General features: G+C 32.6%; 1 protein-coding gene across 2 annotated transcripts in view; it reads right to left on the bottom strand.

The window, feature by feature from the left end:
* Positions 1-16,640, bottom strand: part of SCN7A (sodium voltage-gated channel alpha subunit 7) — a 71,035-nt gene that overhangs the window by 41,926 nt on the left and 12,469 nt on the right. The window contains exons 2-7 of one of the 2 annotated variants that reach the window (XM_036421609.2): positions 11,762-12,000; positions 10,326-10,440; positions 9,914-10,001; positions 8,734-8,862; positions 6,731-6,822; positions 2,339-2,545 (exon numbers count right to left, since the gene is read on the bottom strand). In XM_036421609.2, the coding sequence (XP_036277502.1) occupies positions 2,339-2,545; positions 6,731-6,822; positions 8,734-8,862; positions 9,914-10,001; positions 10,326-10,440; positions 11,762-12,000 (870 nt within the window). Of the gene's footprint in view, positions 1-2,338; positions 2,546-6,730; positions 6,823-8,733; positions 8,863-9,913; positions 10,004-10,325; positions 10,441-11,761; positions 12,001-16,640 lie in introns of both variants that reach the window. The other variant, XM_045575380.1, reaches the window with a different exon arrangement.

Genomic DNA, 16,640 nt, shown 5'->3' with positions numbered 1-16,640 from the left:
AGTCCTAGAAGTGGGATCACAGGGTCAAATGGGAGCTCCATTTTTAACTTTTTGAGGAAACTCCCTACTTTTATCAAGGAAGCTGTCTCAGCATCTGAAGCACAGGCCAAAAGTCCTCTGGTGATCCATTTACTTCACTGACCCAAAAGTGATAAAACTCAGTGTAGAAAGAGGAGGATCCCTTTCAAAATTAGAGTTCAAGAAAATACATATAACCAGCCAGGAACATCCAGACCCCTGATGGAAAAATTCTTAAAACTAATACTTTGGAAATCCTTTATTTCCAAGATTTATTCCTGATGCTGTTCCTGAGCAGAAGGCAAGATTTTTCTGTCTTTGGGTTTAATTTCCATTCTCTTCTCACTTTGACGCTTATTTTTCTTCATTGAGCATCCAGTGCCAATTATTTTCCTGGTGTCACCTAATTTCGACCACAACCTGAGCTGATCTGAATTATAGCCCACATAATTTATCCAGATATCCTTACCTGTCTATTAAAATGTAAAGTGTATATTTATAAATATAGTTACCAGGGTTGGGAACATGCATCTGTAGGAGCATTTATTTTTAGATTCTATATTCAAGTCACAGAAATAAAACCCATGAGAGCAGTTCTGAGTGTGTGTGTGTGTGTCTGTGTGTGTGTATATGTCTGTGTAAGAGTATATACATACAAAAATATACATGTACACAAAATTGTACTATATATGTTATATATACAAAATTGAATTACTCCAATCTCAAATAAAGTCACTTAAATTTGTCATCTAAAATAATTTTAGAAGAATTTTTAAATCATAATTAGAAACCAATGATCAAACTTCTTGAATAGCAGTTAAAAATAAAATGACAACCAAAGAACTTACGTGCATATATGCATAACCGAAGGACACAGACAATAGTGAGACGAAAGCTGGAGGAAGGGATGGGAGTGAGGAGGAGGGAGTCAAGGGGGGAAAAGGGGACAGCAGTAATATTTTCAATAACAAAAACAAATTTAAAAAAAAATGAAATTTGACATTAGTGAAACTCGATAGTCTCAAATACTTTTCTATGTTCAAGGATTATGACATGGCAGTTAGGTTAATAATATTATATTTTCAGCAGCTCCTAACATGCTATTTGAGGAAATGGATTGCCTATTTTAAAGAGGTAATTTTTATTTTCAAAGATGAAAATAACCTGTTTTCTTAGCAATAATTAGTGAAGTAGCAAAAATTATTTTTGAGTAATTAGCATATTTTATTACATTGTCAAAGGAACCAAAGGGTATTGCAATTGGAATCTAACATTTAATATCTATCTCCTAATGTCCTTGAAATAGACACATATCATAAGGAAAAATTTCACATACTCATATGCTAATAATTCTGTATTACTTGCATCATTATCATTTCAGGGGGAAAACTAAAGAGTAAAATTGATTAAGATTTATTTTAGAACTTATTAAATCCAAAGTATAAATTAAAATAGAAGGACTACATAAGGTTAAACAATAATTTGTTTTTATTAGTTGAAAAATATGCTTTTATTTTTTCTAAATAGAGTCAGAAAGAACCTGATAATTTTAATGTGAGAGAAAAATCCAGTAAGAGTATGTTCTGTGTAAAAGGAATGGGTATTAAACCCGGATTGTGCTTGGTTAGAATAGTTACAGTATTCTGGAGCATTCACTAAATTTTTCTGAACTTTATTTCCTTCTTTGTAACAGGAATTATTCATGTCTCCTCTGCAAGATTATGGTAAATATTATTTCTATCAGCCTAAAATATGCTCAAAATCGAAAACTTTAGAGATCCAAAAGATGCTATCACGAAAGTGAAAAGACAACCCATAGGATGGAGAAAATGTTTTCAAATCATGTATCTGATAAGAGTCTAGAACCCAGGATATATAAAACTTTATTTTGATTCAATAATAAACAGGCAAATAACTCAAAGAGAAATAGATTAGAATAGACATTCTCAGTCCCACCCCCCCCCAAAAAAAAGAAAGTAAAAGGAGTTAGTCATAAAAGTCCATATACTGCTTGATTCCATTTATATGAAATGTCCAGAACAATAAAGTATATAGACACAAAAAGTAGATTAGTAGTTGCCAATGGCTGGTGAAAGGGGAATGAGAAATGAATGGAAATGGATAGGAGTTTCTGTTTAGGGTGATGCAAATGTTCCAGAATTAGATATTGGTGATGGTTATACAACCTTGTGAACACACTAAAACTGTGACTACTATGGTATATGAATTATACCTCAATTAAAAAAATAGAACTAAAAATACCCCCACTCCCCTACAGAAACATTTAAATGGTTTGACATAGAAAGCAAGCGATTCTTACCTCGAGTATAACATGGGTTTCGGGTTCTGTTGTGCAGTATTTCCGTTTCATTTTCCTGGGGCCACCGGAAACATTTATGCTTCAGGTTGCCCATGAAGAACCCCATCCCAATGAGAGAAAACACGATCAGAAAAAATAGAGTAAGGACAATGATGCCAGTAAGTTTCTTCAAGCATCGGAGCAGGATCCCTACATAAGACTTCACACCTGAAAAGAGACAAATTTGTTTCCAATAAAGTAAAATACTTCTGTAAAGAAGCATTAGCAAACTTTTCCCATGGCAAATACATATCCATTGAAATTGGTAGCTTTGTATTTCATAATCTAATTTACCGTTATCTAGGGCTAATAAATAAGATAAATAAAACACCAAACTGTAAGGTTTTTGTATAATTGCTAATTTTTTATATTTAACAAAATAAGGTAATTATATATTTTCATATAAAATATATAATTAGTTACTTGTTTCTCTTTACTACATAAAGGACAGGCTTTCTCTCTTGGTTACTGTTTTTCAAACCAATCACTATTGTTTATAAGCATAAGTAAAGAGATAGAGTTATTCATCAAAATGAGCTGAAAATGTTGAAACAAAAACTAGTTTGAAACAGCAGTATTTTATAATATTCTTTTATTAATTTTTAAGAATTCATTTTTTTGGAGCTGATTAAATAAGAGGTGTAAAACCAATGGATAAACCAAACACTACATATGTATATAACCAAGTCTTCATTAAAAATGAAATATTTAACAAGTATTTCCATTTTATTAGAAGAAAAATGGGGTCACTTTACTGTAATGTAATTTCTGTGACTACCATAATGAACTTTTAAAACATGTATATTTGCATTGTACTTCTGTTTGGCAACCATCCTGAGTCGTCTGTATATTATTTTACTGAAAAATGTTTCATATTGTTCTATTGGAGTAGTTCTTAAATAAGAACACACACACACGTGTGTGTGTGTGTGTGTGTGTGTGTGTGTGTGTGTGTGAATATATGTATGTGTGTATAGATATACAGTATATATAAATCAAGTTTTGTGAGTTTCAATCTATTGGTTACATTTTGTTTGAAGGTAAAAAAGTCACCATCCAATTTTACAGAATCAAATTTATTAATAATTTCCTTTGTTACCTATCATTCATTGTTACCTACCATATGCCAACTGACTTTGATTTCTTGGTTTTATTTTCCCCTTCATTTTAGTTTTAAACTTTTATTTTGTTTTAGTTTAGGTATCTCTGGTGGAGTTTAATTTATTTCTGATTTAATATCAAAGTCTCTACATCTTGACAGAAAATTTTAACCCGATTATTTTTATTTTCATAAGTTGCCTTTATTTTGGATTGGCCTTTGCCATTTTGATTTCTTAGTTTTATATTTCCCTTATGATTTTCTATGTGTTTTGTCTTTCCTAAATTAACTTTGATATTTTTCTTTTTGCTTCTAGCATGTCTATTGTGAGCACTTGTATCAAACTTAAATTCTTATTTTGAACAAATGTACTATCTACATAAAAAATAAAACTGTATCTACTATAGTCTTCTCACATTTCTCAGTTTCTAGTTCTCATTTTGTTAATATAATTTTGAACCTCTGACCTAATTATAATAGTTGAATTGTATGGATTTTGCATTAGATAGTATTTTTTATGATTTACAGGAAAGATAATATTGATATTCTTTTTAAAAATATATATTTTATTGATTTTTCATAGGGAGGAAGAGAGAGGGATAGAGAGTTAGAAACATGGATGAAAGAGAATCATTGATCAGCTGCCTCTTGCACACTCCCTACTGGGGATGTGCCCGCAACCAAGGTACATGCCCTTGACCGGAATCGAACCTGGGACCTTTCAGTCCGCAGGCTGATGCTCTATCCCCTGAGCCAAACTGGTTTTGGCTGATATTCTTACAAAGACTTGTCAGAAAATATAAATTCGTGCAAGTAGGGAGTGGAGGAGATTTGATAAATGTGCCTGACCTAAACGGTAAGCTGCTCTTCAATTACAGGTGGTAGTTGCATCCAGGAATTTGGTTGGATTGATGCTGACAATTTATCCAAATTAATCTAGATTTGAATGTGAAATGACCAGATTTTTATAAGGTTGGTATCTATTCCAAAGTTTTTAAAAACACAAACAACATATGTTTCTAGTTCAAAAATGACCCTCAGATGTCCATGCTAGAATTTATAATTTATAATATTTGTATTTTGTTTTGCAACCCACTAACAACATAATTTGGAATTCATTCTCTGTTGAAATGATTTAAGATTTCATTGTGATTACTTTTGATAGTAAATCTTCTCATTGTTGAATATTTTATTTTTATATTTTTGTTTTTTAGCAGACATTCAAGAAAGACACATGTAAAATTCAAGAATTCTTAGGTGACTGAGATTATTTTTCTGTTGACTTCACATATAAATGAGAAACAGGTATGAAGTTCTGGTGTCATAACCTCCCTGCCTACATGCCCTCCAAGTTCTGAAACTCTACTGTCCACTCACGAGATCTAAGGATTACCTTTCCATAGGTTCTTTATCTTTGTTTTTGAACTTGTAGGAGTTTTATAATACTTTTATGAATGCATCATTTGTTTGTTTGTTTATTTATTTATCTAGTATAAAATTAGCCTTTTCCATTTGTGACTAAGATCTTTCTCAATTTAAGTGATTTAAAAATTCTAGTGTATTTTTTAATAATTTGTCTTTTACATTATTCTGTCTCCTTTTTAGTATTACTTATTATCCATAAAATGAAACTTAAGTTTTCTCTCCTTTATTAATCCATCCAAATTTTGGTTCTACTGTATTAATATAGAATGTCTAATTTTTCTGTACAACATGTTTTGCTTTACCATAATACTATACAGATGATACTATATTTTACTGCCATCAAATATTAACTAAAGTTACTATTGTATAATTTTATCATATTTTAGTTTTAACAGTATTTTTACTTGTCATTTTATAATCTAATTTTCCTCTTTTGCTTAAAAGAGTCTCAATTTTCTTCTATTGGGACTACAAAATATGATTTTTTTTTATGCTTGCTCCTATTTCTGAGAGTTTTTAAAGAAAAAAATAATTATTTTCATTCTTTTAAATAGTATGTTTCTCTTTCTGTGTTGCAAAATATTTTTATACATTTTATATTGCTGCTATGTGCCATGATTCCTTTCTCCCTTGCAAAGAGCAGGTCCTACCAGCCTGTGTGCGCTCAACTCCAGTGTGTGTATTCCTCTTGCATTAACTGGGACCCACCTGATTTCTTCTATAATCCTTGCCAAGATGAAGATGCAGTTGATGCAATTTTATGTTCTAGTGATTTGCAGAGACCAGTAAGGAAGTTCAGACTGTGACTATTCCTAGCAGGGCAATTCTCACTGGTTTCTTCACTGGGTTTGGCAAAACTGTCTTGTCACAAATCATGTTTATTATACACCTCTACTGAGTTATAGCTCACAAACCATACAAGTCACCCATTTAATGTGTACAGTTTAATGTTTTAGTATGGTCACACGGTTATGCATCTATCACCACACTCCCCAATCTTTTTGCTGTTTTGCCAACCTGAAATTAGTTTGGATTGATACCTAGTATGCATGTGTTTGGCATTCTTTGTGGTGTGCCAGTGCACAAAAGCTGCCTGGAGTTCTTAGTTTTGGTATTATCACACCTGCCTCAGGATTTATTGATCTAACTATTTCATACTACTCTAAATCACAGCAGGAAAAAAACCAAAAACCTGATTGGAGTTTTCCTACTTTGTTGTTTTTATTCATTCTGAATAACAAATTAGAAGGTTTTAAGGGATCTTCAGGAATAAGAGCTAAAATTTGTCCTCAGCATCTTCCATCAATGTGGTCACAGCATTGTTTAGCAGGAATTCCTTGAATGTTGTAGCATATGAAATACTGAGTGCTTTTGTTCCAAGCACTCAGAACAAAAAGGAATTTATTTATCTTATTTTATATTTCTTTATTCATTTCATCTGGTTGTTAGATGCAATTAGAAAAATAAGAAGTTATATTAGATATCTGTCTAGGATGCTATCTCTCTAGGAAGTCTAAAGACAATTATATAAGTTCATATTTAAGATGTAAGTATAAATAAATAAATATTAAAAATAGAAAAATTATTTTTATTGATATCTATATTTTATAATTAAAGAACCCACCTCAAATAAATAAATCAAATGTGTAATTTATTTTGCTTTTCCTGTAGTGACTGAAACAAATTTAAAGATCAGATAATTCATTAATTGAATAAGCTGAAGCAGTATTCAATTTAATATTTTTCCAAACAACAACAGAGAAATTCAAATGATTATATGGGAGTACATGAAACAAAATGAAGAAAAGAAACTCAATATTATTTCTTACCTTCGTTTAAGGGAATAATTTTCAAAATTCTCAAACTTCTTGCAACTCTAAATATTGGTATGAAGTTTAGAGGTGAATATATTGTTATGTGCCTGTGGAATTAAGTTAGAGTTATTTAGAGGTTATAGGATGTATCTTCAACTCCTTATGTTCTTTAAAACTTATTTTTAAAGCCATAATCCAAACATTTCCCTTGCTTCCATTGCTCCATTTTGAAAATAGTTTTATTACTGATTGGAAGATGAAGATTGCTACAATTAATCCACAAACAAATTATGAGAATTTATCAAGTTTTGACACTGTGAGTTCTCTTAAGTCCATATTTATGTCATCTTCATAAATATTTTGTTACCTAACTAACAAAAAGATTATTTTAAATACAAAACCACAGTCTTTTAAAGGAATGAACTTCGATGTAAGGGTTTAGGTGATTCTGATGATGACAATGGTAATGGTGGTGATAGCAGAAGGCAGGGTACATACTGGTCCAGAGCACAGACTCTGGATCCAGACTGCCTGGGTAGAAATCCACTCTTAACTAGCTGTGTGACAGAGAAAAATTACTTAACCTTGCTTGCCTCAGTTTCCTCAGAAGTAAGGTGTGGTTAATACTTCCTTTTTCAGAGGATTTGGACTAGGTGAGCTAATATATGTAAGATGCATAGAAAAGCAACTGGCACATGCTATAACATATCTAAATGTTAGCTATTAACTAAGTGCTTGCTAACAAAAACAGCAGAAATAATCTATACTAATAATCTATATACTAATAAAAGGGCAATATGCTAATTAGACCAGGAGACCTTCTGGATGTCCTTCTGGACAAAGCCTTGGTGGAGGGGCTGAGGCAAAGGCAGTTAGAGGAGATCAGGCCAGGAGGGGCGAGCAGTTGGGGTGATCAGGCCGGTAGGAGGCAGGTAGTTGGAGGCCAGCAGGCCGGCAGAGGGGGGACTATTGGGGGCGATCAGGTTTGGGGTAGGAGTTGGGGGCAAGCAGGTTGGCAGGGTGGGGGCAGCAGGAAGGGAAGTTGCAGGGGAGAAGCCTGTAAGGGGGGTGGCAGCATTTGGGGGCAAGCAGGCCAGCATGCAGAGTGGTTAGGGGCGATCAGGCAGGCAGGCAGGGTGAGCTGTTAGGAGCCAGCAGTCCCAGATTGTGAGAGGGATGTCCAACTGCCAGTTTAGGTCTGATCCTAAACCGCCTGTTAGACATCCCCTGAGGGGCCTCAGATTGGAAGGGGTGCAGGCTGGGCTTAGGGACACCTCACCCAACTCTCATGCACGAATTTTGTACATCAGGCCATTAGTGATAGTAATAGTAGAAGTACTAGTGATAATTGCAATAATTTTAGCTACTATTTTTTATTGCATACCATATGGCAGACACTAATTATTAACCTTTATAAATATTTTTTGATGAAAAATTCTTGACTCAAAATCTAGAAATAGAGTATTATTTTTAATTTCTATAATAGGAGTTCAACACCATTGATCACTCAGCTACAAAGCAAAGTATATTAAACAGATGCACTGAAAAAATAAATACACATGTATACCATTAGATAATGTAACAACACTATAAAATGTAGAAAATGTATGTGTGTGTATTTTTAAAATATCTTATTTATATATCTAATATATTTATTGGTATTAAGAAAGGTAGCTAAAAAAATGTAAATGTGAGACAGAACCAAATATGCCAATATCCTCTACTAAGTCTCCAGAAGATTTTCTGCTCTCTAAATCTAACTTAAAAAGCAAAAATCAACCTCTATTTCTTTCATTTCATATAGAAAGCATAGAGAATATCCCATTTCTTTCATTTTTATTCCATACTCTATGACCTAGCTCAGTTGGAGCTGTCTCAGAGAACTCACTTAGATTAGAATTTATAAAATATTCTATATTTGCAAAATTTTTCAGGCAGAAAATTTTGCCAACTTCAATTTTTTCATGAAAAGCATATGCTTAGCAAGGCATTAACATGTTCACAACTTAAATACTCACTCAAACAAAGTTACACTGAAGTCAAGCCAGTTCCATGGATCACCAAAGAAATAGAAAGATCCTGTCCAGATGCCTCTTGCAATGAGTTTTACAAGTATTTCAAATGTGTAAATTGCAAGCAAAGTGATCCTGCAGACAAATTTACATATTAAAATTATAAATATAAATATAAATATAAATATAAATATATATATATATTTATATATATATATAGTTAAATAATACATTGTCAGTTCTGAAATACAATGTCTATGATAACTGTCTGGCAAGCAATCAACTAATGAACCAAGCAACCAACCGGTCAATAAGAACAGCAAGTGCCCTTAGAACCCCAGGCAGGCTTAGATAGTGCTTCTGTGGTGGCATATGTCTCATGGCATTAGCCATACAATTTGATTATCAATTATTTTTTCAACAAATCCTAGCTCAAGGTTATATTCTCTATATATATTTAGATAAATGGTGAAAATATAACATATCAACTTTATTCCATATTGGGGAACACACTGAATTGTAAAGAGGTTTAAAGAAAAAATTTTATTATATGTTTAAGTAAGGATTTTTTATAGTGAGTCAGCACTATATTTATCTTCAAAGTCAACTAGTTTTAAGAAGAGAATTAAATTTGAGAGGTAGCATCAAAAAAAGCCTTCATCCCTAGAAAATGTAATGGGCCTTTCCATCATTATAGGCTAATGCAACTCAATCTACTCACATCTCTCAGAAAAGAGAAAGAAAAATAACAACTTTTCTTAAAGAATAAAAAGAAAGTGATTTGAGTTTGAAGCAAATCAGGTATGGGATTGCAATAGTTAAAATCTGAGGCACTGAAATATTACATTAATCCTTAGTGATTAACTTTAAAATAATACCATAGACATAAACAGCTAAAGACTCAAATTTACACAATGTTAACCTAACAGGTTTAGAAATAATTAAAGGGTAAAAAAAAAACATTAAAATTGATTAGTTGATATATATGTAGAGTTCTATTTGGCAAATTCATTAATCATGGTATATGTGTAAATATCATATTATGTACAATGAATATCATATATACATTATAAATAATAAATTATGCAATGTTATAATACTTAGTAGGTAATGTACTATAACTCCACATGTAAATACAAAATATAATCTTATATGAGATTACATACAATAAAATTATATAACTTACTGTAATTCTGGTCCCCACTTTGGCCACTTAATCAGGGACATAAATATGCAGTCAACCAGTACGCTAATCAAAATTAAAAGTCGAAAAAGAGTAGATTGTGGTCAAGGAATAATAGATAATAAATAATATTGGAAATATATGTTTCTAAATCTGTTTATATGTATATACATGTATGAGATAAAATCATTTCTTAAATTATCAAAAACATATGTCATATTGATAAGTGATAAAAATTAAGATTTATTAATGTTTAAATGCATTTTCAAATATTAAACACTTAGTGCAGTTATAATCCAAATTTGTATTTAACCTAAAATGAGATATCAATTCAAAAGAGGAAATGACTGCAGCAATATTTGAATAGAATGGTTGCATTTGATATTTGTACATTCTAAAGCCAATAGCAAAGGATATGGATGTACCAAAATCTTAACAGTTGCTCTTCTAATCGAATTGAAAGGAGACAATGTACACCAGGTGGCATTAAATCTGAAAATTTTTCTCTTCTTATTTAATACCATGAAAGTCTGTAAGGCAAAAAAGAAGATCATGTGAAATTAGAACATAAACTACATAATCTAACCAACTATGCAACATATTGACAATGGTCATTTCTGTCATGAACCCCACCCTCCCATACCTTCCCTTTGAGATTTTAACATCTGATCTATGCTTCTATGAAAATTAATACTTTTTCTTGAACATTAACTTACCAGACAATGAATAACTGTACAAATAAATAACATAATGCAAATAAACCTATTTTTCTTGTTCTCCCAAAGTGAAATATTTCTTGTTGTGTACAACCAAACAAGTCAGTCCAAGACTAATGACGTGGAAATTGGCTGCTAAAATATTCACTGCTAGTGTTAGTGGAGAGAAATGGCGTGCCTGGGTGTAAGGCGTGTAAGGGAAATGATGCAACATGATTTCAGTGATTGGTCGTTAGCAAACATTGTAGTTCGTTATTAATAATTATGTATAACAGGATATTGTAAAAATTAAGTTATGAAATTTTTATTAAAATGTTTCTTACATACCATTAAATTGGCTGGGCCACAAAAATATTCATTGTGGGCCGCATGGGGCCCACGGGCTGTGAGTTTGACGTGCTTGCTTTACAAAAACATCAAATTACATTTGTCCACAGTGGGGCTAATCATTTTGTCCCCCAAACTTGATCTTTTTTATAGTTACTGCATTTCTGTCAGCAGCACCACCATTTTTTCAGGCTAAAGACGTTGGCATTATTAATCAGTCTTCAAATCTTGCTGATTCTTCACACAGGAGCTGTCCCCTGGTGGTAAGTGGGGTGGGGGCTTAAGCCGACAAGTAGACATCCACTGAGACATGCACTCTTGAACTGCAAGAGTGCACAGGCTGGGCTGAGGGACACATCCTCCTCCCCAAGCACAAATGTCATGCATCAGGCCTCTAGTTCCATGCACTAGTATAATATCACCATAAAGGATATAATACTTAGGAATACATTTAATAAAAGCAAACACATGTACATTGGAAACTGCAAAACATTGTTGAAATAAAGAAGATCTAAATAAATGTAAAGACATCTCATGTTCACAGGTGGGGAGAAAATTTTTTTTAAAAAAAAGTATAACAGTATAGCCTATTACAAAGTAAAGTATCCCCAAACAAACTAGCCAACCAGGTAAACAGTGACTTTTGATAAAATTCTCAAATATGTGTGGGACGTCCTATGTAGTTTTATATAATTTAAAATTATTTTCTAATTTGTTCTTCATTCTCTTTTTATGTCTTATCTCAATTACATTTTTTTTGCATGTCTGAAAAACAAATGTGGTCACAGTAAGTTCCACTGATCCTTACATTTTTATTCTGGTAGTATGGATCCACGTCTTCCAAGGGCTCTGACACCATTCCTTTAGGAAGATTTCCATAAACAAGTGGAAGCTCTTTTCCAACTTCCAAGTCAGTGTTTGGCTTTAAATCTTCCTCTTGTTCCTCATTGTGTTTTTTAGCAATACGCTGTTCCATAAGTTCTAGAGACTCCCTCGTGAAGAGGGCAAGGCCCTTAGGTTCTGGGGAAGCCATTTTCAATTTTGCACCTGCAAAAAAATGTATTTTTTTAGCTCCCTATTGAATTTAGCTATACTGTAGAAAGAAAAATTTTAAATTAAAAAGTTTAGGGAAAACATAAATAAAAGGTAACAGTATTCAAAGAAAAGTATTCAAAGAAAAGTCCTGAGTTTTGTAGAAAACTGAGCTGTTAAATTAGGTCCTGTTATACTTAATATTGGGCTTAATTTGTAATTTCATGTGTAACTCATTCTGTTTTCTTTACCTCTCCACTGAATCCTTTTCCTCTTACTGAAATATTGCTTTCCCTTTCAGCTTTTAATGAGTTCTAAAGCTGCTAGAGATTTGGAGGTGGGAGGTGGGGAATCCAGATATTTCACTCTCATCTGCATTTAACTATTAACTAGGCTTTCCTTTCCTAAAGGCAGTCTTCATTGCCTCTGAACCCTACTCTTCTCTTGTTTTTCTTAAAATTAAATTTATTGGGGTGACATTAGTTAATGAAATTATGTAGGTTTCAAGTGTACAATTCTATGATACATAATCTGAATACTGTGTTGTGTAAAGTCAAATTTCCTTCCATCACCACACATTCAACCCCCTCTACCCTTCTCTACCCCTCCACTCCCATTTTTTTCTCTGATAACCACCATACTGTTGAGTGTGTCTATGAGGTTTTTTTTTGTTTGTTTTGTGTTGTTTTTTTGTTTGTTATATCTACATTAAAAAAAGGAAAACATTTGTTTGCAAAGTTAAATGCAATCCTATGTTCATGGCAGCATTATCCACCCTTATGATTCTGAATACTCCATTTGACACAGTTTTTCCCTCCAAATTTTAACTTTGATATCCCTTAAAGTTATGCCTTTCCCTTTTGGTATGTCATTTCTTTTGGTGAATGCATAGGCAAGCACAGTTTTAATTACTATACATGAATACTTACTGAGTACATTTCCCAAAATACTATTTTTCTTCTGTAATTTATGTGGCAAACCCACCAAAGAGAGAAACTTAACAAGTCAAAACAAAATTTATTATTTTTCCCCATGGCTATTATCAATCTTTAACTTTCTACTCATTATATAAAAAAGCACAAATATAAACTAATTATCTTGAATTTGACTCATGAGATTTATATTTGTCATCAATTTCTCTAAAGAAAATAATGTTCTTTCAATTATTTTTCATTATGTATTTAAATATGATCAATTGTTTACATAGCTACAAAGATATAAGTCATCTATATCTTATTTGATATTGTAGCTGCCATCCCAGCTTCAATTTTATTTGATTTTCAGTTTAATTTCTCCCATATGCCTATATCTCAAAAACTGTAAAAAGATACTCTTAATTGGTCTAGCCCAGCCTATGAATTTATTTCCCCTTGGTACAGTCACTTGTGACTAGAGAGAAACATTTTCACAATAGCAACAGCTTCTTACCTTATGTCTACTTCCCTCAAGGCATGTTATAAGGATGGGGTGTGAAACAATTTTAAAGAGATAAATATGGAGTATGCATAATGGCATGTATCTACTTGGATCTTTCTTTCCAGATTAATGCTTTAAAAAACTAACAATTGTTCATTTTAAAATTTGCTTATTTTCCAAGTACCTTGCTCAATATCATGCAAAAAAAACTAACACATTAAAAGTTGGTTAAGAATCATTTATGTACATACAAACATATGTACATACAAACACATCTACAGCAACAACACAATTTATAAACAGGCTACAGATACTTAAGTTTGTTCTTACATTTGAAATTTTATTTCTTTAATATATTAAATGTGCTTTCAAAATTGAACTACTTACATGGTGTTCCTTGAGTGTAAATAAAAAGATTTCTTAATGACTTATGATTACAGGTTAGTATAAATAATATACAAATGAAATCATGAACTTTGAAATTATATAGACATGCATTCAAAAGCTAAATTCTGTTATTAATGTTCTGAGAGGTCTCAGTCAAGTTACTCAATATTCTTGAACCTTCAGTCATAAAATTGGTGTTTTTCTTTGGGTTAAATAAGAATAAAATACCGTATTTTTCGGACCATAAGATGCTCCGGACCATAAGACGCACCAGTTTTTAGAAAAGGGAAATGAAGAAAAAAAGATTCTGAAACAAATAGTGTCCTAAAATATTTTATGTGCATTAAAACCCAACATCACAGTCATAAACACATGTAATCAACCCTGTAAAGTAAACAGCAGCATTTAGAACCATGCTAGAGCCGGGCAAGCACACAGAGACCACACAGAGCCGGGCAAGTAAAAAAACTTTTTTTTTTAAAGTATATGTGTAGGCTATATTTGGACCATAAGACACAGGGACTTTTCCCCCCCACTTCTGGGGGGAAAAAAGTGCGTCTTATGGTCCGAAAAATACGGTAAAATAATATAAGTGACAATGCCTAGTACATTGGCACCAAATAAATGGGAAGTAAATGTGAATTTTAATTGTAATAAGATTTTTATATCTGAGAATGATGGGCCAAATCTAATAAAATAAAATATAATGGGAATATATGTATGGTTATGAAAGTTGAACCAAAAAATCCCATCTACACGAGTACAGTGGAGATACTTTTCTGTAACAGAGAAAACTGCCAAGGGATTTTAGTTAATAGTAACTGCAATGTAAATCAATACTACCCTGTATCTGCCAAAATAGCTACATAACCTTGATCTATATAAGCAGATCTTCTCTGTTCTGCTGTAATCCATAACCAGACCCCAAAGGCATGTGGGTGAACTGAAGGGTCTTCAGATGAAATCGGAATATTGATTAGACTCAAATCACAGCATCAATAGACTATTTAAAAGAATAGAGACTACATTAGTTCAAGTAGAAAAGACTAAAGTAAAACATTCTCTTTTCAAAGCATTATAACATTGCCTGAGTCATGTTTCTTCACATGTAAACCAGAATCACTCATGTATTGCACAAGGTCATAAGAGTTAAACAGGCCATATACAGAAAGCCTGCAGGACAGGACTGACTCTGTCCATGCTAACTCTCTCTCACAATTCAGTTATCCCAGAAGACTTCCTTAGTGATATATTTTTTTAAATTTTTAAAATGTTTTTATTGATTTTAAAGAAGAAGGAAGAGGGAAAGAGAGATAGAAACATAAATGATAAGAACCATCCAAAAAAAAAAAAAAAAAAAAAAAAAAGAACCATCCATTGGCTGCCTCCTGCACGCCCTCTAATGAGAATCAAGCTCACAATCTGAGAAAACTCTGACCTGGTATTGAACCCTGACCTTCTGGATCTTGGGTCGATATTCAACTACTGAGCCATACAGGCCAGGCTCCTTAGTGATAATTTTGATACTGAATGAAGGTATTGTGGGTGGTTGACTATGTAAATGAATGGATAGTGAGCACTGACTTCTATAGTATGTCAAAGAAATGCAAGTACTTATCAAATGGAACCGACTTGCATCTGACTTCTAGATGGCTAAGAAAAGATTATAAATTATTAATAATTAAGTCACACTTAGATAAAAGCATTTCTGAGGGGAATTTATAAAATATGGTCCAGGCACTATGCTTTCTGGGGAGTGATCTTAATACAGCACACTAAAACCTGAAAAATATAGAAAGATTAATAGTTAATCTGTCCATTAGACTGCCTTTCTAAAAAATCGAAAGCTAAAGTGCGCTTTTGGCAAGAATTGTATCAAATTAAGTTTGGACTCTAACAAGTTCTAGTTGCACTAATATTTTATATTGATTAAAGTGCAAGCCATGTATCTTGGATATCAGCTCAAAGTAACACAACCAGCATCAATATGAGAAAAAGAGAGGCATTATGACAGAAAAGTATTCTCCTTATAACAATTTTCAAGCATTTGAAAATGAGCTAATAGTGTATTTGTCATAATTAAAGCAATTATAATTTTGGTCACACTTACTGAGTGACTACCATTTGTGAGGCACTGGACTACATGTTTCTATTATCTCATGTTCTCTCATGTCATCCTTGTGATCACCATTTATAAATAAGGAAACAGACATTGATGAGTTTCATGACTTCTCCATCATAGTATAGCTAGTTGAGTGGTGAAAATATATGCTAACTCGGGTGTGCCCAGTGAAATATTTTTGGTGGTTTGAGCTGAAGTATCATTGATGCTCACTGGACTGCTTCTGCCATATGATATTGGCTGTGATCTTGGCTTTGACTTAGTCCTCCCCTTCTCTCTCTGTCCTTCCATTTTCTTCTGTGGATGCCCAGATTAAGGATAATTGAGAGCTGAGTTTAAATTTATCAATGATTTCATTTCTCACAGGCAGATATGTTACTGTCATTAAGCATAACTTGAAGCATTGGCATTATATAGAATATACTTAGTAGTTTATTTCAAAACAGAGTGGCAAAGTAGAGGCTATTCAATAATTGATACAAAGAAGTTAGTAGGAAATGCTTTTCTCCCAAGTATTTTCACCATTAGTGGGAGTGTTCTCTTTCTGTCAGTCATTTCAACTTAAATTTAGACCACATTCTCTGTAAAGCCTTTGGAGCATGAGAGAGAATGCATTTGGGTTGAATTTTACTTTTTCTTCACGGGCATTTTGAAGTTTGGGCATTCTCTGATTTCTAGTTTTGCTGTTGTATGGGTTTTGTGTCTTTTTAATTGTTGTTATTGTTTTGTA

This window comes from Pipistrellus kuhlii, unplaced genomic scaffold (genome assembly GCF_014108245.1).
Source record: "Pipistrellus kuhlii isolate mPipKuh1 unplaced genomic scaffold, mPipKuh1.p scaffold_m20_p_7, whole genome shotgun sequence".
In the NCBI taxonomy this organism is placed as follows: Eukaryota; Metazoa; Chordata; class Mammalia; order Chiroptera; family Vespertilionidae; genus Pipistrellus; species Pipistrellus kuhlii.
The sequence above is the reverse complement of the archived record's forward strand: the minus strand, read 5'-3'. Positions and strand labels throughout refer to the sequence as shown.